Raw genomic sequence first — 27,137 nt, forward strand, 5'->3', positions numbered from 1 at the left:
AAATGGTATGGGACAAGGAAAAGTTCTTTAGAGACCAACACTGCTGATGAATTCCATTGTCATGATAATTTATCCCACTTCTTATTGAGTGATATGGAATTCAGCAACTTAAAAAGGATTCTGCAATCACTTAACGTACCTTAAAGCACTGAAATATAACATCAGTATTCAAGGATTATGGTTGTTTCCCTGAGCAAAAGCTAACCATGTTATATTAGAGTCATTCAGCATAAGTAGAAAAGCAAAGGCATTTTTTTTGCTACCAAGGCTTTATTTGCCCTCAGAAGTAGTCAGGAAGATTTTGTTTCACAGTTTGAAAATTGAACTTTCTGTCATTGATTTGTGACTCCCGAATTTTCTCAGCACATTTCGTGCTGCCTTTCTTAAAGGGCTTTTTAAGAGCTTCTCTTGCTCCAAGCAGTATCCCAAATCATCTACACGTTTAGATCTACAGTCCTGTGGTCTTCTGTCCTTGGTCTGCAGTGGGCATTTCAGTAATTTTACTTTCAAGTGTGAAAACGACAACATATTCTTTGGCTTCACCTCTAAATATCTATTTCCTAAAACTTTCTTGGTGATGTGACATTGTCCTATCCTGAACCTGCAGCTTTCTTGAAGCATCTATGTTGACATTGCTACTCTCATTCTCACTATCATTTGCCCTCAGTGGAGGGCTCAGAACTCAGAATTTTGTGGGTCAGAAGCTTGTGTATTGTTTACTGGCTGTTAAAAGTAATGGATCACCTTACAGAGATGCCAACTTATCTTATCCAGTCAGTGGAAGTACTTTTTTTAAGCATTTTGAATTGCCCTTTGGTGTTTCTTGTCTCTTTGTCTTGACTATGTAAGGATCTTCAGCAGCCACGTAGCCTTTTAAGGGTAGTTGATAGAAATCCCACACATCCACCCATTCTGTAATGGGATGTGATTCAGCTACTCTATTTTAGGTGAGAAAAACTGTTCCCTGAGCTTTGTTAAGACCATTGACTGTCTGCCACAGGAGGTCCAGGATAGGTAGTTCATTTGTAGATGCCTACCTTTAGTCACATGAATGCCTCCTGATGTTGTGGACCTAAGCAAGTATAACCAAAAATCCTCTGTCATGAGGGAATGTCTGCACCTGAACAAATTATGAATGGGAACTGCTATGAAATACTGGGGATTTTTGTACTCATGAATAAGGAATTCTGCCCTTTGCTGCTGCTTTACTGTTTGTTTGTATTGCTTCTGTCTATTCATCCAGATAGTTCTCCACTGTGAATCTTCTGTGAACCTGCCCTTGTCTGTTCTGCTGGAAAAGTACTGTGAAGCTTTATCAGCCCGCACCAATGTCACAGGTATTTATTTCTCCATTTCTCAGTGGCTTCTTGTTACTCCAGGATCTGTTTTCAGTGTCCTTGCTCCAGGAACATCTTTTCCTGCTGAGATAAACTTAGTGCTTCCAGCCTTCAGTTTTCATTGGCAACAACATACAGTGGTGTGACATGGAAATAAAACTTTGAAGTTTGCACACCTGGAAAGAACTTCAGGTGGACTAATATTGGCAGCCTTTTTTCATGATTTAATCTGTTAAGCTGACTGTACTCACTAACCGATATGATCATTGAAGGACAGCACTTCTAAAGCATCTGTATCGAGACTGGTCCAGACTCCTTGTTAAAGGCTGTCTGCAGTTCTCCAAGGGCCTCATGTCTTATCAAAGCTGGGCAGGCAAAGTGTGGTGGATGTGGTAGTCAAATCCGGCCCTTGTATGACATTCACTGTAGAAACTGGGGTGCTCTGACCTGACTGAAGCTTATACAGGCTAGGGGTGAACCTTTTACCATTTTGGTCAGGCCAATTGATATGAAAAATACCAGTCCTCCAAATCAGAACATGTTGAACCTCAAAACTTTGCAATTTCTATTTCCTGATCCCACTCCCAGTTCTCCAAAGCCTGACTCTAACTTTTCAGGTTAGGAGAGAAGTCTTTTCTGATACAGGACAGAGATAGTACAGGGGAACTTAGGGACACTGGCAGTGGGATGAAGGGAGAATGGAATATTGCAGACCCTACAGAATGTTAAGCACAAAGAGCAGGAAAGGCTGGGGGGAATGTGCGGCCTTTTCTTTCTTTATACCAGTTTTTGAAAGCAGGATGGCCAAGAGTGGGTGCTGCAATGAGTGATTCAATGGGGGAAGCAGGATTGTTTTTTTCCCCTTTGCTTTCCCCACAGAAAATCATCATGGAGGGAGGAGTTTAAAATACCTTGTCAGAATGTAGATGTTATCATTTAAACAGTTCTCCAGCCTTAAGAAATGACAAAGCAAATGAGGTTCAAGGAAGAAGTCTTTCCATATATCAGATCAATTGTGGTTTACTCTGACTCTATATATTGCATAAGGACAATAAACTGATCTAGATAAGATGATCAGACTGAGGTCTGAAAGTTTTGTTGCCTTAACTGCCTGTTAATTTGCATATAAATGGGTGTGTTGACCTGTATTATGAATCTAGTCTGAGCTCTGTAACTTGTGGCATTGTGTTCCAGGGAGCAACTTTGCCTGATGTGGTATATTTGCTTGTACAAGTTTTAATGACAGTCTATTCTATTTTGTAGCTGGAAACAAAGGAAAGATAGATGAGGTTTTGTGAAACTTTACATAATCTCGGACCCTTCTTTCAGATGTTCTTTGACCTTTGAATATTTCTGAAAATACTATCATAAAATTTTCCATTAATTCATAATGTATTATTTCTTTTCCAGAGCTTTTATTGCAAAAATATTATTTCACACCAGACTGTCTTAAACTTTGGCAAACACTTTACTTCCTAATTGTTGGCAAAAAAAAAAAAAAAAATTCTGAGCTATTTATGTGATGCATGAACACAAGGCATCTTCTCAGGCTGAGTGCAACTCTTATAATAGCACTGTAATATGAAAAGGCTAGAGAGAAGTCACAGGAGTCTCTTAAATTGTACTATTATTGTAAGATATCACTGATCAGAGAAATAAAGCACTGCTCTAAAGTTAATGAGACTCGATTGTTATATAGAGACAATCCAACATACCTTTATAAGGTATGTTTATAGAATATACCTTTCTGCAGCATATTTTGAAATCCTGTGAGCCTGTACTCTTTTTTGTTGAGCGTGGGCTTATATATGTAGTAAAACCCTAAGCTGCCTCATGTTCACACAAGTTGGACATAAATCCAGACTCATGCATGAACATAAAGTGAACTTCAGGACCTTCTACGGGCAAAAGTGTGTTTTTTTCTTAGTATTAGTCAATGTACTCTTCCCAACATGGTGGATCACCAACATGGTGCTTCTTGCCACTGCATGTTTCTCTTGTTTCACATGATGATTGCAGGCTCTTTAAAAAGGTCTGGACTTTTCAGCTATGAGTCTTCTCATTAAAAATGGAGGTCTACAATGCAGTGATCCCCACCTTTACAATCAGTGAAATATAGCCAATATAGTCAAAAGTCTGGAGCGTTGCTTTGTCCTAAACTAAGATGTAAATCAGGGCAGAGAAAACTTGCTTTTGATTTTTTTTTCCCTCTGAAAGGATCCAATGATGAAAAAACTCCTATAAATATATTGTTGTCCAAAATTAGCTTGGCTGTGTGCATTTTGAACCCTCATAATAGTAAGGATGTATCACACTTAAACATTGTTCGCTCTACCCAGCAACATGGATGTGCAGAGTCAGACCAGAACCACAGAGTCTGAAATGTCTTCGGCTTTTTTCTGATCATAATCTTTGACACTGTGCAGATCTAGTCTTTTAAAGAGGAAAAAAAATCAATAAAATAAAACAACAACAACAAAAAATTCCAAAGATAGACATATTGAACAATCTTTATTTATAGTTGGGAGAAGAGAAACATGAAAGTTTTGTAATTGGTTATATTCCGTGTCTCTTTTCTAGATGATGCTGTTAATTAGTCCAAGATGTTAATTTCCTCCCCTCATAATTACTAACTTCAGCCTCCAAATATGTTCACAATAAGTATCCCAAACAGATGGTATAAAATGCTTTTGAGATTTTCATTTATGTTTAAGTGCACTGAATTGCTGAGTAAATGACATTGTGAATTCAGTCTGACATGATTTAAGCCAAGCAATGCTTGTTAAGAGGTGAAAGGCAATATAATTCACTCCCTTTTGGGTTTTGTTTCCTCAAAAAATTCCTGGATTACACCTTTGTGAGTGCTTGGGTGCAGCGTTTGATCTTGATGAGATTGTGTGTGTATCTGCGGACCTGAAGAGGGATTTTATTTAATTTTTAATTCTTACTTTGTTTTCATATATAAGAAGTATTGGTTGAAATGGCAGAACTTTTGTACAGTGACTCAGCTGAACAGGTTCCTGATGTTGTTCTCTCTTCGTATGGTTTGACTGGAATTACAGGAATATGCAGGATGACCAGATGACTATAATTCTATATATCTCTCTGATACATGCATTGAGTTATAGCTTGGATTCTTATAGGAACTCAGAGAAAATGGGTCCTCTATTCACAGTAATATTCATTGAATTTCATCATGCTTCCCTTCACATACTTTGACTTTCCTATCTTACATATTTTCACTAGAGACTGCAGGTCCTGTCTTACATCTGTTCCTACTCACTTTTGATCTCAATGGAAGTCTTTTTATCCCACTTTTTGGTCCATTGACAGGTTTCACCACACAATCTTTAAGACCTTAATAAAGCAGATTCATCTAAAAACAGAATCTTCTTCCAAAAAAATAAACTAGAAAGCGGATGGCCAGTACTACTGTACTTAGTGTGTTAACATAAGAATTACATTCTCTGTTTTCTTTCTCTTTCTTACCCTTCACTCACTTTGAAGGTTGCAATTTGCATTTATGATGTTTAAGGCTATTCAAACAACCCAGTAAATGGGAGACAGTAGATCAGACGTGTCATGCATTTCATTTCACGAAGTCCTGGGATTCACTGAAAAGAAAAATTATTTATTTCCCTTGTTTCACTGGATCCTCTTGAGGCTGGGCATGGTTCCTTTCCCTTATTCAGGTCACTGCAGCATGGTGAAAGACTGCTGTCCCACAGAAATGGTACAAAACTCCTGATTCTACATGGTGCAGGGTTCCATCTGTACAAACTGTGTCCTATACTTCTCAAGTTGTCTTCTCAAGTCTCCAGGGAAGCTCTCAAACAGGGAACATATCAGTGAGTGTGGGAGGAACGTATCCTAGGTTGGATTCCAACACACAACTCCTCAAAGTTGCTGGTAAAGTCCCAAAGAACCTGACATCATTTGGAGATTTTCATAATTTTCCCTGTTGATGGGACAGTGAGTTATACTAGAAGCTTCGTCAGGACTTACAATAACACCAAACAGAAGACAGAAAAGGTAGTTTTCATTTCTTATCCTTTCTTGAACCTCTTACAGGTCCCACAATGAATCTCATCAAACATGAGACGTAAGTAAGCACTCCTTACACCTCCTGCACAGGCACTGGCCAAAGCAAGGTTCATTTGAAAGAAGGATTTATGAAATCACATGGCATTCTCAAGCATGAATCAAATTTCCTCTCTTGTCACTGTCACACTGAGATAACTCCTTAATCTGGCTGGCAGCATTGAGCTACTAAGACACCTTCTTGCCTAGAGGTCTTGTGTAAACCAACCACAGACAGCCACAGACAGCTCCTGTGGTATACGTTAGTATCACTTTTCAGGATAAACTGTTCAAAAACATGTTAGACAGCAGTGACAGCTATGTGGGAAAGGGAGAGAGAGCATGTGTACTCAAAGTGCCTTAGCAGGTTAGCATTATGAGTGTATACTGAAAGATAGCAGCTGATTACTGTGTATTTGTTGCATGATCTTTGTCCTTCTACCCTAAATTAATGACATTAAGATGCAAAAGTAAAAGTGCTTCCTCTGTGATGAAAAAAAGGCATGTACATAAGGGTTATTTCAGACCTTCGAATACCACTACATTCATCCTTCAACATCATGGATCTGATTCCGTTTCCAGTTATGAAAAGTATGTATGTATAAAGTAAATGTGCATGTGTGTGCCTGTGTCTCTGTGTATTGGGGGGAGCATATGGGTGTGTGTTTGTGTAGCATGGTGACAAAACCATATGAACTGGGGAACAGTAGCATCCTAAAGTGTGGGTTTCTTGTTGAAATGAAAATTTGAAAGTTTTCTTTAGACAACTAATTAAATAAATAACTTAATTTTACCTCTGTTTTAGACATTACATTTAGCTTAATTTTAATTTGAAATATTCATGTACAATTAAAAAAAAAAAAGTACAAGATTGTAAATCTTCATTTTAAACATTTAAAATTGTCAACTTTATTTTCAGAAAATTATTTCCTATCCCTTTGGTCAGAAAAATTATGAAGACTTGATGCTACGTTGGTACAGTGTTTCTGCCATCTTGAAGCTGACCATTCATTAAAATGCTTTTATTTCCATCATTTTTTGTTTTTATGATATCCCTAGACAGATCCATTTCTGTGTACCTGGCACAAGTGCAAACGTCTGAAAATAAGGTTTTGTAAGTGTGTCCATTTGTGAGAAAAGGGACTTTGCAGACTCAATGAACAGTTTCATTTTTAAATAATTTCCATCTTCTTGGAACTTTACTCAAACAAAATCTGAGCTTTCTACATTTTGTTTAGGGAGGATTTATCTGTGCTACATTTCTGGAAAGGGTTCTCTCAGCTGCAGCTAGAAGACACTCTTTTTCATCCAGATTTTTTGTCCTGCGTTTCTTCTACCCCAGAAGCAACACAGGCCTTTCTCCAGGCAATCTCAATGCCTGTTGTGATTTTGTGTATGGTGTGTTTGTCTGTGGTAAAGTTATTTAGTGTTAAGCTGTTCAGTTCAAAACCGGGTGAACCTTTGATTCATTCTTTATTTCTGGTTGGGACTTCTGCTGATCAGGAATCCCTGCAGGTCAGCCAAGTGTAACCATCTTATGCTGACACATGTTTTAGCATGGCTTTGGCTGCTGGTCATTGTAATACCACCGTCCTACTTTGCTGTGAATGCAGGCCTAGCTGAGTCACTTCTGCTTAATGTGTGTGGGGGGGTCATCTCTGTGAACCAGGAAGGTGGGACCGAACCTGGGAGTAACAGGGCAAAAGGTAATAGTTGAAAGCACAGGTACTTAGGAGCCAGCACGTCCCTGGGGCTATTGTAGACTCATGGGGTGGGACTCTACTCACGGATTTGTCATCTGAATATTCATGTTTACCTGTAAAATAAGTGTCTGAGCTCCCACTATTGGACAGGATTTAGTTGCCCTCATGTCAGTGCCCAGTGACCTTTGAGGTACTTAACAGTACCTAAGACGTGCAGGGCTGGCAGATATGGCACAGAACCTACAGGAAGCCTGTGCTCTCTGGAATAGCTGGAGGGCTATCTCAGGGATTGAGTGGCCCAGGGTGCTTATGTGTCATCTGAATCCTTCCGTAGATCTCCATTGACTATTATTGTCCTAGATGACCTGGATGAGTTGAACTAGATGTTCCAGTCCATCTAGGTATCCTAATATAGGCACTTCTGCATAGGAGTTTCATAGAAGTCTGACATACAGCACACAGTCTGCAAGATGGGAGTTAATAGTTTATAGCTCAACGCACATATGAAATATCCTCTGACAAGATCATGTAATCACAGAGGCTTTGGCTACCAAAGAAAAATTAGTTTTTTGCCTTGATCTCCCAGCTGCTGAGTGCACACAGGCTGCAGGTTTTGCTTGACTGACTATTGTTATTTTTTAATCAATCAATCATTCTTTTAGTAGATGAAAGTTTCATGACAGAGAAACATATTCTATAACTTGCTTTCTATACAGAACAGCATAGGTGAGACACTCATTGCTCCAGGGGTTATTTATTTCTGTGCATTGTCCTACTCTGTTTCTTGGAAACGGAAGATTTGGCCTCATTACATCTCTAAATATCCCTCCACAGTAATGGCATGGCAGCAATTCTCACTGTTTCCCTTCTGATTTTCCCAGCAGGTCACATCAGTGAGCACTTCCATTTATAATGATACTTGGATGAGCTATTCATTTTAACGTATGCTTTGCACTCTCTTGGCGTCAGCCTGCTGGCTGAAGCTACGTACTCTGCTCCTGCAGCTGCCCATGGGGCACTTGGGAATGTGCTTTCATCACATCCACACAACTCCGTTAGTGCTCGCAGGCATAAAGTTAACCTTGAGCAGCAGCATTTGCATGATCAAAGCTGGAGCTGAGGACACAGGCGATCTTCCTAGCACTTCCTATTTTCAGATGTTGCAATAACACTATTTAAATAGAGGTGATGATGGTGGTTTACTTTCTCACTGCCTCAAATGACATACCAGGCAGTCTAGCACTGCTTGCTTGTACTTCCCAAAATAAAGCTGCGTGCAGTGTTGTTGCACATTTTGTATTGTTGCCGCTGGTCCTTATGATTTAAAATGCATTTCCCAAGTCTGGGGCAGTTCCAAGCTAAGGGTTTGTAGAAATTCTCATGTATTAAGGAACTATGTAGACAATCCAGAAAGTTACGTGTTCCACTAGGATTACCCATGAGGATTATTAATAAATAAATAAATACATAAATATTTTTTTATTTTTTGTGACTTTTTTATAGATGAGGTATATAAACATATCTTATGGTTCCCACCTTTACCCTAGGTGTCCAGAGACTGGCAAGTTCTTCCAAAATTCACTAACAATGAATCTCTAAGCTGTGTAAACAAGGCTATAAAGTGCTCAGATACTACAGTGATGAGAGTCACACAGAGTGATTTATTTTCTGTTGCCGCTGTTGTTGTTCTTACATTTTTTAAAAGAGTGCCTATGGTTTGCAGTCTGGCTTTTTGTTGTTACTCTGAATGTGAAATATGTTTTAGAAAGAATTTACTCCAGTGCCTTGATCTCAGGAAGGCATGCTTTCGCAAAACCTCAAGAAACTACTGAATGAAGTAACCTTGGCATAGAAGAGGAACCAACTACACCAGAAGTGGTGCTAGTGTTTTAGGATGAGCTATCAACAGTCTTAACATCTGCAATCACCATCCCTGAACTTTGCATTATACAGGAAGGTAACAACACTCTGAACACCTTCATCAGCATCAATGGCATCAGCACTGGCTGAAAAGAAAATCTGTAGCACGTGTCTGCCTGGAGTCACAGAGGTGTTGGGTACATGGGTCTGAGGGAGGACTGCAGAACAAGGTTGCTGATGGTATGAAGTCAGGGCAGATCCCACGATCCTGTTAGGAAGCAGAAGAATTTGCAGTGACCAACTTGATGGCATTGGCGTGGTGGTTCCTTGCTGCCAGCCTGGGATGCTGTGAAGAATAAGGAAAGGAAAAGGAACAGGGCCAAATTTTTGAGGAATTCAAATGAGGCAGGCACAGCTCCTAAGCAAAAACATGTTACAGTGGGGACATGCCACTGAGTTTTATTGTTTCTTATTTCAGAAGAGTGGCACACCTAAATCCTGGATCTGTCACTTCTGCATGATATGTTCTCAGCAGACTCTTGGTAATGACTGCTACAATACCATGCTTCATCACATAGCCTTAAATCTTTGAATGTATACATTTGGTACAATAACTACCATTTGCTGAATGTGGTTTCTAAATTAGATATTTTTTGTACACTTGGCAGATAAAAATATACTTTGTAGAGCCTCTCATTTTGTTGAGTCCTACTGAGCAGATGGAGTGCTTTTTCTGTTCACATGGAATCACGTCAGTGAATCTGGTCTTAAATGAAAACACCTCCTGTCCATTAAATCCACATTTCGCTCTGGGTTTGTGGATTGATGAGCCCTTCAAGCAGTGAAATACTGCTGTAGCCAATGCACAGAACAAAGCCATGTAACAATAGTGATGCTACAAACTGCACTATTTGGAAAGATGGGTCATTCAAGAGGATGCGTAAAACATATAGTGCAGGAGAATAATTATTAGTAGTAAATAGGAGAGATGGTCTAGAGTGGGAAACATGTTTTTTTGTTTGTTTCTCATTTCAGTAAAATGATCAAGACCTTATGACCCAATGACTAAGTTGGCTCTCCAGTTTAGGAACAGGCCGTTACATGTGCTCTTGTTGACAATCAGTGGTTGTCTTGCCTTTGTCTCCCTGCTTTTGACAAAATGGATCTTTCCATACTACCTTTAGAGGAGCGTTCCTGAGCCACACACAGAACCAGGGTCACCATATAGAGAGATGAAGGTGAGACAGGGCTCCATCTATTTCTCCGTGCTGGTAAAATCATAATCTCTGTGTGTCTAAGGCCCATGTGTATAAATTCTAGCTAGCACGGCTTTACTTCAGCAGTATCGAACAAAAGAAAATGGTGGGGGACCTTCAACAATCTGCCATCAGTACATTGCAAGCATGCTCAGAAATGCTGTCTGAGAATCCAATGGTTGGTCTAAGGAAGAGAAAATGGTAGGATGCTTCATATTTACAGATGCTGTCATGGCCTACCGTGGATTAGAATGTGAATACAGACGAGAGATTAGGGGTTCAACTAGCATAAATCACCTAGTGTAAAGTTGCAGCTAGCAGCTCATCCCTCCTTGTTTAGCTCTCTACTGCATCACTTGGTTGGCCTTTTCTGAATAAACTCTGCTATGCATGGAATTGATCTGCCTTGTCCTCCAACCCTGAGATGGGGACATCGTATTGTATTGTCCCATGTATGAAAAATTATTAAGCACTAAAGCAAATGCAAAGCTGACCTGTAAAGCTCCAGCTCTATATTGTTCAATTTTGTTATTCCATTACAAAATAAGGACTGTGATTTTTTTTTTTTCCTGCAAGCATTCATCTTATTCATTAAACTGTCAAAGTGTGCAAGCTGGCTGTATAAGTAAAAAGTAATTGAAAATGTTAACACAGTTTCTGTAAGCCACTAGGACCTGAACTGTTCAGCTGCTTTGCCCTGTGTATCTTTACTCATGTGAGAAGCCTCATTCACTACAGTGAAACGCTCCACTGAGTAACATTACTCTTGTGCATAAACGTTAGACAAAAAAAAAAGATTATGGATTCAAATATTTCAAGTGCATGTACCAAAGCTAAGAGGGGAGACAAATGAGAACCAGATTCCCAAAGGTGTAAATGCTATGTGGTGTCTCATTTCCATTAACGTGCTACAGGAATTTGATCCCATGACTCTAAATGGTGCTGCTGTAATAAACCTGCTAGCCTGCCTGTGGATTTTTTTGTCCTTCCTAAAACCCTCTAATGAACACTGTGGGGAATGGTACCATCGCAAGGCTTTCTGTCTTCACCCTCTTTAAACTCTGTCTTGTGCAGATGCCCCTGGTACATAAGGCCAGGCATTTAGAAGCTGATCTCTTCCCAGCTAACACTGTTAAATGCACAGAGGTTTACCTGTATCCACTAAGTATCCACTTCGGGCTGCTGTTGGAGACAGGATGCTGGACCTTCATTAAAAAAAAAAAAAAAAAAAAAAAAACTTCTTTATTTTATTGGTTATAGTGGCAGCCTAAGGCCCACTCAGCTGCATATGTCTACTTTGCAATATCTAGAGTAACAGGAAATTAATCATACTCCTAAGAACCTTCTTTCTTTGAAAGTATGCCTGAGGTAATTTAGCAGCCTGTGGAAGACTATTACTTTCTGCCTTCTGTGTAAATAAAGGGGAAATAGTTAATAATTGGAATGCAGATATAGTTGCAATTTCATTATTAATCTGCTCAAGGAGACTGCTTGTGAGCTCATCACTGTGAACGTGGGTATGAAATCTTTAGATTAATCCTCAATGTGTAGACACACTTCAGTGGGTATCAGATCTCTGAAATTTGTATTAGTCAGCTAAAACCAAGATTTCTGGCAAAGATGGATGGCTTTTTATCTGACCAATTTGCTTTGTTTTGTTTTAAACATATATGTATATGTATCTATATATACCTATATGATTATTTTAAGAATGAAAAGTGTCATTATGCTGAAATTGTCCTTCCTCCAGTAGCCACTAGGTGAATTAACTTTGAAAGCTTTGAAAGCCAGGCGTTTGGAGTATGCTGGGTGCTTTTTGCTGTAATGTCATTGGAAAAAATCTATCCTGTTCTCTTGTTTGAGTTACTTGAAAACTTTGCACAAATCACAGTTTTCTTCATGAATGGGGCACTGTCCTTAGGGATAGAGGATCTGATCAGAGCTGGCACCTCTTTGAGGATATTTTCCTTAGAATACAAGAGCTCTAGGCAGGGGCTGGGGGAGCAGAGTCCCTACCACTGTAAGCGAAGAGCTAGTTTAGGACCTCCTGACCCAACTTAACAACTACAAGTGTATGGGGCCTGATGGCATGCATCCCAGGGTCCTGAGGGAATTGGCTGATATAGTTGCCAAGCCACTTTCCATCATATTTCAGAAATCATGGCAGTCAGGCAAAGTCCCTGGTGACTGGAAAAAGAGAAACATCACTTCCATTTTTAAAAGGGGTAGAAAGGAAGACACGGGGAACTACAGACCGGTGAGCCTCACCTCTGTGCCTGGCAAGATCATGGAATGGATCCTCCTGGAGGCAATGCTAAGGCACATGCAGGACAAGAGGGTGATCCGAGACAGCCAGCATGGATTCACCAAGGGCAAATCATGCCTGACCAAGCTGGTGGCCTTCTATGACTGCATCAGTCAACAAGGGAAGACCGATCAATGTCATCTACTTGGGCTTCTGTAAGGCTTCCGACACGGTCCCATATGACATCCTAATTTCTTGGAAAGATATGGATTAGAAGGATGGACCATCTGGTGGATAAGGAATTGGCTCAATGGCACACGCAGAGAGTGGTGGTCAATGGCTCTATGTCCAGGTGGAGGCTTGTGATGAGCAGTGTCCCTCAAGGGTCTGTCTTGAGACAAGTACTGTTTAATATCTTTATCAATGACATAGACAGGGGGATCAAGTGCACCCTCAGCAAGTTAGCAGATGACACCAAGCTGAGTGGTGCAGTCGATACAATAGAAGGAAGGGATGCCATCCAAAGGGACCTGGATAAGCTTGAGAAGTGGGCCCATGTGGACCTAATGAGGTTCAACAAGTCCAAGTGCAGAGTGCCGCACCTCTGCCAGCGCAATCCCACACAGGAATACATAATGGGAGAACTCTCTGAGAGCAGCCCTGTGGAGAAGGACTTGGGGGTTTTGGTGGAAGAAAAGCTCAACGTGAGTCAGCACTGCGTGCTCACAGCCCAGGAGGCCAACCGTGTCCTGGGCTACATCACCAGAGGGGTGGCCAGCAAGGGGAGGGAGGTGGTTGTCCCCCTCTGCTCTGCTCGCGAGGCCCCACATGGAGTGCTGCATCCAGGTTTGGGGCCCCCAGCACAAGGAAGATGTGGATCTGTTAGAGTGGGTTCAGAGGAGGGCCACAAAATTGATCAGAGGACTGGAGCACCTCTCCTACCAAGAAAGGCTGAGAGAGCTGGGGATGTTCAGCCTAGAGGAGAGCAGGCTCTGGGAAGACCTCATTGCAGCCTTTCAATACCTAAAAGAATCTTATAAAAAGGATGGAGAGGGACTCTTTACTCGGGTAGACAATTATAGAACAAGGGGGAATATTATTTTTGCTTGGGAGAGACTATCCAACTCACTCAGACCAGGCTGATGTTCTCTCATGTTGTTTTGATTAATTGCTTTTATTTTTTACTTAATTTCTTATGGAGCCTTCTCAGATCCAAATGTAGAACATATTAACAGAAAAGATATCGTTTTCCTGGTTACTATACCATTTCTTGTTCTACTATTAAAGACACAAATCTCTGAGATAAGTGATACAGAAAGTAACTCAGTATGTGTGCTTTTTAGAAAAAAACTATTTTTTCCTAAAATGACAATCTAAATGAATATAGTTATATATGTTATTAAACTTCTGGCTACTATTTCCCTAACTTAGACAGTTGTATGAACATTTTCAAGAGGAAGACAGAGAGCTCAGGGGCATCAGTGGAAGCATATAGTAGAAATGATTATGCCTTCTATTTTTGTATTATAATCACCAGAATTTCATCAACATCCATAAGGAAATAAATGTACTCAGTTTATTTGAGAAGACACACAGTTGAGGAAAAATGTGTGCAGCATTACACACTATCTATTACTTAATTTTTCTGCAGTCCCATAGTCCACAGATGAAACAAGCAAGGAATACTTGATTTTTGATCTGCATTGCAGATTTTGGAGCACTTTTTAACTTTTCATCCATTTTGAGGAAGCCTGACTCTGTTATGCAGTATTTTAGCTTAAATCCACCATTTTCAGTTATTTCTTGTTTTCAGTGTTGCAATACATAGGATTACTTTGTTATAATTAGCTTTCTGTAATTAAAATTAAAAATAATAATAATAGCAAAATCATCCTTATAAGATCCATGTAAATTGAGGAAACATTTTTCTCTGTTTTATATATGGTGAAAAGTTAAATTATTTGCCAAGGCTTCAAATCCAGTCACTAGAGGAATACTAGAACTTGAAATGTTTTGGTTCTGCAGTCTGCCTGTGGTACTTGGTTGATAGTTAAAAAAAAAAAATTAAGTAAGCTGATGACATTTTTGCATTGCAAAAGTTCTAAATAGACCATGGTAGCTTTGCCAGCCCACATGCATCACAATGAGAAATTTCTAATTAGCTGATGTAACTGCTCTTGCTTCTAGCTGGAGCTCTTATGTGTTGGTATTTTCAGTTTTTTTCTTCTTCAAAAATCTTGGAGACATGAAGGTGAAACTGACAGTTATAGCTCTGTGGAAAAATATGGGATTAAATTTGGATTTCTGTGGTTGGTGTGAAGTTCCAGAGAATGGAAGCAATTCTGGGGGGAAGGGAGTGCTGATGTGGTTGACATGAATAATCATTTGCTACCTACTGGATACACACGTAAAGGCATGGGACACAACATGTCCAAGGTCACAGATTTAGCTAGAGGTGGATTTGAAATTCCTGTCTCTCTGCCTCATGCTCTAATAACTATGCTCTCACCTTATAAAATTGTATTGGGCTTATGTGGCAAGGCTTTGGTAGCAGGGAAGCTGCAGGGGTTGCCTCTGTGAGCAGAGCCCAGCAGCTGCCCCCATGGCAGATCAGAGCCAGCTCCAGATGGCTCCAAAAGGGACCTGCTGCTGGCCAGAGCCAAGCCATGAGCGATGCTAGTTGGGCCTCTGGGAGAGCAGATTTAAGGAAAGGGAAAAAACAAAACAAACAAACAAAAAAAACTGCTGTGCTACAGCAGCTGGGAGAGAGCGGTGAGAGTTGTGAGAGAAGCAGCCCTGCACCCGCCAAGATGAGTGCAGCAGGAGGGCAGGAGGTGCTCCAGGCACGCAGCACAAGTTCCCCTGCGGCCTGTGGAGATTCCCCTGTGACCTGTGGAGAGGCCCCTGGTGGAGCAGGCTGTCCCCCTGCAGCCCATGGGTCCCACACGGAGCAGATCTCCACGCTGAAGCCCGTGGAGGAGCCCCCGGTGGAGCAGGTGGATGTGGCCTGGAGGAGGCTGTGGCCCATGGAGAGCCCCCGCAGGAGCAGGCCCCGGGCCGGAGCTGCAGCCCGTGGAGAGGAGCCCACGCAGGAGCAGGGGGGTCTGGGGGGAGCTGCCGCCCGTGGGGGACCCGTGCTGGAGCAGTTTGCTCCTGGGGGATGGACCCCATGGTACGGAGCCGTGTGTGAGCAGGTCTTGAAGAGCTGCTGCCTGTGGGCAGCCCCCGCAGGCTCAGTTCTGGAAGGACGGCATCCCGTGGGAGGGACCCCGCGTGGAGCAGGGGCAGAGAGGGACCGTGAGGGAGCCGTGGAGAGAAAGCCTCAGGGACTGACCTCCATTCCCAGTTCCCATGTGCTGCTCATGGGGAGGAGGGAGAAGAGGGTGGATGAGTGGGAAGGTGTTTTTGGTTTGCCTTTAGTTCTCATTGCTCTAGTCTGTTGGCAATAGGCAATAAAATACATTAATTCCCTTGTGCTGAGTCTGTTTTTCCTGTGTCTGTAACTGGTAGGGATCTCCCTGTCCTTATCTCAACTCACAAGCTGTTTTTTCATCCTATTTTCTCCCTCTGTTCTCTTAAGGAGCAGGAATGAAGGAGAAGCATGGTGGAGTTTAGCTGTCCATTGTTTTAAACCACCACAGAAATGTGGCACGTGCATATTTTGATGTAGAGAAAACACGTGTTAGCATGACACTCACAGTGGCTGGCTGAAGAAACTTCAACTGTACATGCTGTAGAAACCTATTTATGCCATACCAGCCTGTTAAAGACCTGGTGGTGTTTCAAGGTTTTGCATTTGTAAGTAGTCCTTAAGCAGGTTAAAGTGATCAGCATCTGTCCTCTTCACCTGTCACATGTATACAACTCATTACTGATATGTAAATGCTACTTATGGACAGTCTGAATTGTCATGGTTATTAGGTTGTTTACTGGATAAATATATTAGGTTAACTAAATAATGGTCTCTGTAGAAAAGACTGTCATGAAACAGAAGAGTGATATGCGCAAGCCAGCACCTACAGTTTCTTACCTGATCTTGTCCAGCCTTCATCTCATCTACAAAGTTGACTTTGAACAGTAGCTTGAAATTCTCAAAGATGTGAAAATCCCCTGACAGGAAAATACCTGAAATGCAGGCCAAGTGACCCAAATTAAAGAAAGCTTTTGGGTCACTTTGGTCCTGAAGGACCACAGAGAACTTCTGCAGTTCTGGCACAAAGCCTAAGAGGGGACTGACTGTGGGATTTACCTCAGGGAGATATATGGCCAAACACCACAGCACGTGCAATTAGAGAGTTTAATGAGGCAAAAAATCTGCTAGCTTTGTTACCATGACAGCCTTTGGTGTATATATAGCTCTTCCTGGAATCTCTCAGAATATCTCTTAAAGGCATAGAAAATGCTGCATTCTTAAGCTCTTTCTTTCTTTCTCTTCATGTCAATGCAATCTTAACCAGTGGTTACCTTCACCTTTTACCCTCTGTTCTTGGCAGCTCATCTGCTGTAGGCCAAGTGTTCTGTGCAAACCAGAGGCTCCGTTCTGCTCCCTCATGAGCAACAACGTGAGCCAAACTTTCCTCAATCAGGACTTCTCGTACCTGTGCAGCTGCCAGTAGACACCATCTTGGAGCTCCATCACCTCATGCTCCAGGTTTCCAATTGCTACCTTTGATTTGCCACTACAGCAGAAGGTAGGGTAAAGCAGTCAGTGGTAGCTAATACGACAAATGAGCAAATAAAAGTCCCTTTGTCATAAAGATATATATTTTGTGAGTGTGAACGCATGGAAAAGATCTTCCATTTAAAACTTGGCCTTTGGCCCATGATTACATCACATCTTGAAAATAACTGTTCTGCTTTGTAATGACTACTTTTTGCCCTCTCCAGCTGAGTTACCAGGGGGTGGAGGAGACAATGCCCCATTAGCTAAGTGCTACCAAAGACTTTGCGTGGGAAAGCAATGTTTTTCCATCCCCAGCTACATTATCTTGCTGGGTAATCCTGAATCATTGGCATTTCACATCCTTCTTCCCAGCACTTTTTGTTTTTTGAAATCAGGAGTAGTTGTGAGACAGTATCTGCTTGCAGATTGCAGTCCCTACCCCTCACAACTCTGCAGCTGCCTAATGTTGGGTAGCTACTCTTTATGGCACTAGATTGTGTGGTTACGATTGCCTGTGGTGAAACACTCCTTGCAGATGTAAAGGTTTCACTGAGCTGTTTCCTGATAGAGAGCACAGAGGGTAAAGGGTCAGTGCTTATTGGGAAATTTCACTGCCTAGAAAGAGGACGAGAAGTCTGGGGTGAGGGAAGGTGGACTGTATCTCTGCCCTCTTCTCCGGGCTCTTCCCCACTCTCTCTCCTCTTCCTGATCCTTCACACACTGCTGAGATATAGGACATCCTAATTCTCACTCTGTCCTCTTCTTTGGACACACAGACCATCCTCTACCTCTCCCTTATTGCAATGATCTGGAAGTCCCCACCAGTCCTTCTTCATCTTCCTAATCCTGCCAAGCCCTTAGAAAGATGGGGCCTACAGAGATGAGACGAAAGGAACTAGAGCTGGGCTTTGCTCTTAAGATTAGGGCAGGAATAGATATCTGGGAGATGTTAAGGTTTTCTTCTGCTGGCATTTCTGCACGAACTCATTGGTTTAAGGCTGAAGGGAGAAGCAATTACCTTGGGATTCTACAACCAAAATTTTTTGAAGTGTTTTTAAAGCTTGTATTTGTATTTATTGGATGCTATATTTCAATCTGAAAATCTATACGCAATTTCAATCTGAAATCTTTTGGTACATCTATAAAAGCAGCATTTTCAGTAGTTGATGGTATGGCAGAGTATTTAACAACAGATACTCTTAAAAAGTATCAAGAAGTATCTTGTTAACAAATCAGTTTTAAAATACGGCCTAGATTAAAAATAGTAACACATAGCCCCAGAAAAGCAATATAAAGTAAGTGCTATTGTGTGAGCATGCACGTAGGTTCAGTGGCTTTTCTTCTGGTTCCCCCCATATGTACCAAGGGGTTCCCAAGCACTAAGTATAATTACTGTAAGAGTGTTTGCTATTCCTGTCTGTTCAGGAATTTTTAATTGGCCTGTAATAGCAATAATAAATAAAACAACTATAAATAAATAAATAAATAAATAAATAAAACCAGACCATTGACCTGGCAGCAGGATTTTTACTTAGGGTGCAGTCAGATAAGTACTTGTTATTCCAGTTCCCTTTTAATCAAGGCATTTCCCCTCTCCTCTTGTCTTACATGCTGAAACTGATTTATGCAAAGATAGTTTGCTTTTCGTTCAAGCTGATGGCCCATTGTGAGTTCTCAGAAGAGATGAAAACTTCTCAAATTGTGCTAAACTTGAAACGAATGACCACATATCTCTTTTAGTTGACTCATCTATTGAGAGCTGAGTCCAGTGAGAGTATTAAATATATGGAGCGAAGACCAAACTACAGCGGGATCAATAATAATTTGATGGGTTCTGCATCTGTTGAGCATTGGTGAGTGGCAAAACTCCCTCAAGAGCTCACCAGCCCCATTCTAGCCAAATTCCGTAGATGAAGTCTACTGACTCCCAAAACCATTGAGAACAGGGTGAATATTTTCCTTCAATATTTATTTTATCTTCAAATCAGTTGATTTTGGCTGACCTTAGGAAAGTTTAACTTTCATCAATTACTACCACAAGGGGAAAAAAATCTATTTTTACATGAATGTAAATGTTTTATTTTGACAAGGTGAAAAACCTTCAAAAATTTCAGAAAATCCATGTATTTAAAAAATCACTTTAGACCCAGAAATGAAAGAAACCTCTTTCAAATAAATTTCTTTATGCTATGCCTAATCAGAAAGTGAGGGGTGGGACTTCTCTGAGTAAATTCAGCCATTTATACATTTTATGATTAGTAGGATAAAACTTGCCGTCCAATGTGGAGGCCCAAAATGAGGTGAGATGAATTCTAGCCCACTTCTTTGTACAGTCAGTCATTTGCTTATATTGATTTCAGTGCTAATGAGGTATTATAAACATTTTCTTTGTGTAGCCTTTGGCTTATGTCTTTTAGGATCTCTCTCAGAAACGGAATAGTAATTATCCAAGGAAAATGCTGTTCTGAAGAACTACAGGGATCAATTAAGGAAAGCGGCAAATGAATTTCTAGGAATGATATAACATTTCCTTTCCATTGCTATGGGCTTCTGTCCTGCTTCCACAATTTGTGTACCACTGAAAATCATTTTCAGTGGTTCATAATGAAGGAATTTAATGTTGAAAAGATACCTTTTTTTTTTTTTTTATCATCAACACCTTTTAGTGTAGATTATGTGGTTCAGAAACATTTACTTTCTCTTGGGGTCACAAAGGTAGGTGCTATTCATACTTCTGGCTTCTGAGAATTGGAGTGGTTGTTTAAGTGCAGATAGGCTTCTTTGAAAACATTACAAAATCCCTGTTTTATCAGTAGAGAAAAGGACAATTGTGAGCCATTATAAACACAAGGACAAATGGTTATGTTACTGCTGGCTTGGAAATCCTAATTTTCTATACCTGGTTCTTTGCAAATCCATATACACTCTGTGTACATAGATTCCCAGCTGTTTTCTAGGCTAATAGTCATTCTCCCGAGTTGTTGTTATTTCAGCCCATCAATGGAAGCTTTTAGGAAACCAATGAATCCTCATTTGGGGGGGGGGGGGGGGGGGCAGTAATCTCAGAGATGGAAAAGTCACTGTCTGTCTTTTGGTTGTAAATCATGCTGCTATTGTTATTATTTATTTTCAAATTATGATGGAATCTAGAAGCTAAATCAGATCAATATGTCTCTTGGGGTAAGTGCTGTGCATATCTCAACATGCTCAGAAAAGAAAAGTTTTTTCTCTTTCAAACAGTAAGAGTTTATTGTAGCCTGATTGCCTCCTTCTTTCCCTTTGTATTTCAACTAGAAAGCACAAGCTTCAATGAAGTTTGCTGCTGTAAACTAATGCCCTTAAAATTACATCAGCCCCAAACTGACGGGCTGTGTTAACAGTAGAAGTGTAAACATTGAGAAATCAAAATTTGTTTTCTATGCAAACGGAATCTATTCAGCAGAAAATCCCCTAACCAAGCACTTTTCTGTAGCTAGATATTTTTGAGTGCTTTGTGTGAATTTGGTTGGAGACATGGCCAGTGATATTAAGTGCACCCTCAGCAAGTCTGTGGAAGACACCAAGCTGTGTGGTGCAGTCACCACACTGGAGGGAAGAGATGCCACCCACAGGGACCTGGACAGGCCTGAGAGGTGGGCCTGGGCAAACCTCATGAGGTTCAACAAGGCCAAGTGCAAGGTCCTGCATCTGGGCTGGGGCAATCCCAAGCACAAATACAGGCTGGGTGGGGAATGGTGGTTGGTGGATAAGAAGCCTGACATGAGCCAGCAATGTGCGCCTGAAGCCCAGAAAGCCAACCGTGTCCTGGGCTGCACCAACAGCAGCATGGGCAGCAGGGGAGGGAGGGGATTGTCCCCCTCTGCTCTGCTCTCGTGAGACCCCACCTGGAGCCTGCGCTCAGCTCTGGGCCCCAGCACCAGAAGGACAGAGACCTGTTGGAGTGAGTCCAGAGGAGGCCACAAGGATGCTAAGAGGCTGGAGCACCTCTGCTGTGGAGCCAGGCTGAGGGAGTTGGGGTTGTTCAGCCTGGAGAGGAGAAGGCTCCAGGGAGACCTCACAGCAGCCTGCCAGGGCCTAAAAGGGGCTGCATGAGAGTTGGGGAGGGACTCTTGGTCAGGGGTGTGGTGATAGGACAAGGGGGAATGGCTTTAAATTTAAAAAAAAAAAAAAAAAAAAAAAGTTTTAGATTATATATTAGGAGGAAATTCTTCACTGTGAGGGCTGTGAGGCCCTGTCCCAGGCTGCCCCGAGGATCTGTGGCTGCCCCATCCCTGGCAGTGCCCAAGGCCAGGCTGGATGGGGCTGGGGGCAGCCTGGGCTGATGGGAGGGGTCCCTGCCCATGGTAGGGGGTGGGATTAGATGGGCCTTGAGGTTCCCTTCCAACCCAAACCATTCCGTGTTTCTATTCTATGGCATTTTCTCTACCGATGCTGAGTTTCTAGTTCTGGAACGTGCAACTCCTCCTTGATCTGGAAAACGGGGCAAAACAGGTAGGATTGGTTCAGTTGTTTAGCTGGCTAGTTTCTTACAGCATCCTGCATTCTCTATCCCAGACCATGAATTTGTGTCAACAAATACAGATTATGGTCATTTAGCTCACAGTGTAGAAACCTATTGTGTAGGTCCAGTTGCCTCGGGTCAAGATGACAGCAATTGCTTCAGCTTTCCCACAGTGTGTTTTACTGAGTGGTAGCATGAGAAAGCTTTGTTTCCAAATTCATTCAATTTTAGGTTTAAAGCTGATCACAGAAAGGTCAATCTCACTTGAAGGGCTTACAGCCTGCTCTAACTCAGTGTGCAGATATTGAAAACATTAAAGGTGCATTCACAGCACCTTTTAATTCTGCCCATTCCCAGAGCTGTGTGTGAGCAGTTGTCAGCTGGATTAAACCATTTTAATTTGGTCTCTGCAAATTGCTATGAAGAACACTGATTCTTCTGTAACATCGATGATTTATCAGCTCAAGTACTTCCTGCTTCAAAGACCACGGTAGTTATTTTGGGTGTCAAGGCACAGCTACACACACCAATGAAATGAAAAACTGCATTTGATCTTTTTCAGTAATAATAATTTATTGTGCAAGCAATCGTGTCTTGTTTAACCATCAAGAGGCCACAAATTTAACGGTGGCTAGTTTGAGAGATTAAAAACCTAAAGTCAAGCTGTTTGAATTATGCATAAGTAAAACTGTGGAATTTATTTCTAATTAATTGTTCACTTTTCTCTTAGTTGGCACTCTCTGCTGGTGAAAAACAATCAGTTATTCAATGAAAACACTGTAATTAGGAACAGGATTCCTATGTGGCCAAATTAAACATCATAATGGAAAAGTTTTCAAAATGGAAAACAGAAGCAAAGCCCCAGTAGAAGTGTTCAACTCTCCACAAATTGAGGCTATTTTTACAGGAAACATTTCCTAGGCTTGATTTTTCTTCTATTTTCCCTACAGGTGGCATTCCTGTCCCTAACTTTAGACATTTATAGTGCAGACATGTCCCAGTGAGTAGGTCATCCCAGGTTCCCTTTATAGTTAATGGTAAGAGAGACTTTTAGAAGACAATTTGTCTGACCCAATTTAAGTATCTTCTTTGTGGTGACAGAAATCATCCGGTAGAGTCCACTGACTGCACTAGCTAGATCCCTCTTGACTTTTAAGGGAGCCTGGATATTTCTATGCCACCAACAGCTACTCTGCAGACTTTTAAACTGAAACAAATGGTCCCAACTGCAGCATCTGTATCTCAGAGGAGAATTGGCGTGAACAGTGTCCGTGTATCAATTCTTTTATGGGCTAAGTGGTTTATATTTTCTGTGGATTTTATCTCCAGGAAAGACTGAAGGAACATAAACCATACAAACTTGTACAAACCTTCTGCAGAGGAGTGGTGTTTTCTTCGAAAAAATGGAAATCGTTTCTTATTCTCAGAAATTTTGTGTAAGGATGTTATTAGTTTTTATCTGTTAGAGGGAACAATAGGCTGTTCTTCCATGTCCGTAAAATAATACTTTATTTCAGATGAAATTATGGCTTTGTGGGTGTGGAGGAACACTCACCTATTGATTTCAGCAGGGACTGGAATTTTAACCTTAAATTCCCAGGCCTGTATTGCAGGAATAACCTGTGCTCGTGTTCAGAGGTGGGAAAAAGATGCATCTCACCTAACTTTAGGTATGTGTAGTGTAGACAACTGAAATTAATTCAGACACCTTGAGTTCCTCATGTAGGCAATTCATAGTGTAGTAGCATTTATACAACCATATGGATTAGATGTACACTTCATATTGAGATGAACTGTGGCAAATTGTGCCTTGGTCTTTCATTGAGTGTTAAGGAGTCATGAGTAGCTCAGAGGCAGAGTCTACAAATCCACTTGGTCAGGGTGGTCTCGCCCAGCGCTTTTAGTCTGTGTTTTCACAGGACCTATGGCAGGTCCAAGCAGAGAATAATTCTTAACTGTAAAACATCCCTGATTTCATAATGGTTTTTAGGATAAGTTAATCAACAGCTAAAGTTTAAGGATCATGACTACTCATTCAGGAAACTGCAGATTTCAGAAAAGTCTATGAAACTGAAGTAAACTCCTGTTCCAGATTTTACAACTTTGTTCTTCTCCTGTCTGCATTGTCTGACACCTGGTGAACAAAAAATCCCATGTAATTGAGACCAAACAATTAAAGTGAAATTAAAATGACCCCTAGGGTGTTCTAGCTCAACTCCAGCTAGTCTTGTATTCAACAAGAGAAGCAGAATCCCAGAGGCCAAGAATATCTATTTTCTGTTATTGTATGTAGTTTTTCTATCTATGTTAAGAGTACCTTGAAGGAGCTGGGATAAAATAGTCACAGTCAGGACTGTTTATTCAAAGCCATTTCTTCTGAGGTGAGGAAAAAAAAATATTTGCTACCATGTGTGATAGGCTGGAGGGCTTATTATCTCACTGCTGAACATCCAAAGCAACACAGAGAAATAATACCAGAATAATGGCAAAATCCACATTCGTCCACAGCTGGTATTGAAAGATTTGTGAGAGATGGCTGGAGGGTGTTTGACCCTTTTTTGAATTCTCAGAACCTGCAGCAGACCCCGCTTTTTGTCTGATTCTGGTCTTTTTTACTCGTGCCACATACAGAGTATTTGGGGAAATAGCAGAAAAGTCCACAGGTAGTCCTGTAGCAGGAAAGTCAACATAGAGGTTATATTCTGTTGTCTGTCTTGGTTGAGCAGATTAATCTCCTGGTTCTCCAAGAGAAATCACCCAGCTGGTGTCCTTCTGGAGGTTTGCATCTTGCTGCGATGCCCGTGGAAGCTGCTGTGCTCACTGCGCACAAACGAGGTTCCCCTTAGTGGGGTAATGGAAAAGAGAAAAAAGACTTTAACCTAAATTTAACCAGAATACACCTAAGAGTTTGGTTCAGCTGTAAGTGATGAAGGTGTAGAGCCAAACAGTGAAACAGGGCCGTACAGCTGGTTTTCTCTTATCCAAAGGTAGTCTCCATCCCAAATGATTATTCTGGGATGGAGAAAGCTATTTGTCTCATGTTGGCATTGGAAACACTTTCCTAACAAAAGATTTAGCAAACTGTTCTGTTTCCACAAGGCAATTTAGCTTTAACTGACTCAGTCCTCAAAAAATGGGATAAAAAGCAACATTTTGTCAGATTTTCTCAATTGGCAACAGTCTGCAAGTGCTCACAGCAGCGTGGATGTAGCATGCAGCTCCTTGCAGGGCAATGGAAAGCCTGACATGATCTCCTCTTTCCACGGGAGCAGCATTAAAGTGAAAAGGATAAAATGATTGATCCATCAGCATTTCCATCAGGAGACAAATTGGATTGGCCAGAGGAATGGGTCTCAAGGTGGGGAAATATATTGGAAATCAGATGACAAAGGACACTTAGTTGAAAAAGTGAATTGAGTTATGCAGTGATTTCAGACTGAAAGGATGTGGTGTGGGGAGGAATGGGTGATGAGGACAAAGCTTGCTGTCCATCTCAAACCCATAATCACTTGTGCGGTTGATAATCTTGTGTGCAAAATAAAATTTTCTGTCCAGCGAAGTTCATCTCTTTTCCTATAGCGACATTTTTGCTGCTGAAGGGGAAGTAAAATACACTTTGTCCACATGCAGATCTTTGTATGAACTGATGAAATCTCCTGTTTTGTTTTTGTTGTTGTTGTTGCTTTGCTTGCTTGGTTTTTTTTTTTCTGTTTTTATATCCAGGTAACTATAAACAGCTTTTACTTTTAATGTTATTAAAGTCGATCAAATGCTTTTTTTGCAGTAATGGAGAATTAGGAGAGCCCTCCAGTGGCCAAGCAAAAGAAACCATGCTATGGCAGTGAGCCAAACAAGTCTAGAAACTAGGGAGAGAAATATGTGCTACATGTTTCAGAGGTAGTAAATGGTAAAATAGTACAAGTTGCTTCAGTTAGGGGTGACTTATTTTCTGCTTACACTGGTGCACTTGATCCAGAAGAATTCCACAGCACCTGATCAATTTTCTGTCTATACCTGCATGAGATGGTATGTATTTATTCATCATTTCTGTCCAGGAGTGGTTATTTGCATGAAGGGGAAAATACTTTAGGGATAAACTAATAGGTTCTATATTTAATAACGTTGTACAGGAAATGAAAATGATGAGAACTTGGTCCTCACTTAAGTAATTCTTGGTATTGAGATTGCAATAGCTACAGAAAAAATCTCTTCACGAAACAAACAAAAAGAAATCATTATTATTTCTTCATTAAATAGCTCCCAGAGGCAAAGCTGTGATGACCAGGTGCTTCTTGCATGCAATATTGCTGTAAATGGTAATTCTGATGATTTTGTTAGCTGGAGAAAAGCTGCTGAGAAAAACAAAGTCTTTTCCAGACATCAGTCCACATAGTTTGACATCTGCTTATGATAATTGCCAGTTAGCAACATCATGAATAGCTGCTCTAGTTGGAGGTAGGAGATTTTGAAAGGTTAATGAAGAGATTTGATGAGTCCGTGAGAGAAGGAGCACTTGCTTAGCAATACGACAATAACTTATGTTCTCTTTGCAATTGAGTGTGAAAGAATGACAAAATGTTTAATCAGAATGTTATATGTTTTCCTAAAACTCTTTCTTTAATATTCATTGGGTTGAGGTGTGCAGTTTACCAAATACAAAACAGATTAACACATCATAGGAAAAGAAATCCAGTTGTGCTGTCAAATAGATTGGAAATGCCACACTTCCCAGGATTATTTTTTTCTGCACCTGTTATGAAAATATCTATCATATTTTCAGTCATTTATTTTACTTGATGACAGTTAAATGTATATTACATCTATGCTAATGATGCATAAAATGCATCTATTTTAATGTTGGCCCTTCTCTCAGTCTTCAGCTATTACACATTGAATCCTTGGGGACTGATCCTTGGCTTTTGTAAAAATCCACTCTAATCAGTACTGATGTAACCGTCTATAGACTAAGCTCTCTATCTAAACACCTAATTAAGAATAGAAAAACATTATTTATTATGCTCTAAACTGTATTCCAAGGTTATTTATTTCTGTGTAAGTTCTGACCCACAAAATGGACAGAGTCAGGTTATGGGTAGCTCCAAACATATGTTTTAGAATGAAATGCTTTATACGAGATCAGTAAAACCCAATGGAAAATATCATAGCTGAACAAACATATGTGCCTTTCAACCAAAGCAGCATTTAAATCCTAGTTCAACAAACTACCTCTATTTACTAAGTCACTCAAATGCCCCCATAATTCCTGGAGTCACTGAAAATTAAGTGTGGGTTTAAAGTAAAGCACTGTTTAAGCACCAGAGCCCAACAATGAAACTGCCTTTGAACATCAAGGACACAGCCTTTACTGAAAATGTCCCCTCATGATGGACATGCGTAGAAGAAAAAAAAAAAAAAAAAAAAGAAAAAGAAAGAAAAACACCTAGTGGTAAGCTTAATGCATATATTTAGTATTTCAGTGTGTCACCATAATA

General features: G+C 40.8%; 1 protein-coding gene across 2 annotated transcripts in view; it reads left to right on the plus strand.

Moving 5' to 3' along the window:
• CRHR2 (corticotropin releasing hormone receptor 2) overlaps positions 1-27,137 on the plus strand; it is a 158,196-nt gene that overhangs the window by 12,600 nt on the left and 118,459 nt on the right. For both annotated transcript variants that reach the window (XM_040548705.1, XM_040548707.1), the window contains exon 2: positions 1,244-1,337. In XM_040548705.1, coding sequence (XP_040404639.1) covers positions 1,244-1,337 — 94 coding nt within the window. The remainder of the gene's footprint in view (positions 1-1,243; positions 1,338-27,137) is intronic.

This window comes from Cygnus olor, chromosome 2 (assembly GCF_009769625.2).
Source record: "Cygnus olor isolate bCygOlo1 chromosome 2, bCygOlo1.pri.v2, whole genome shotgun sequence".
Classification (NCBI taxonomy): domain Eukaryota; kingdom Metazoa; phylum Chordata; class Aves; order Anseriformes; family Anatidae; genus Cygnus; species Cygnus olor.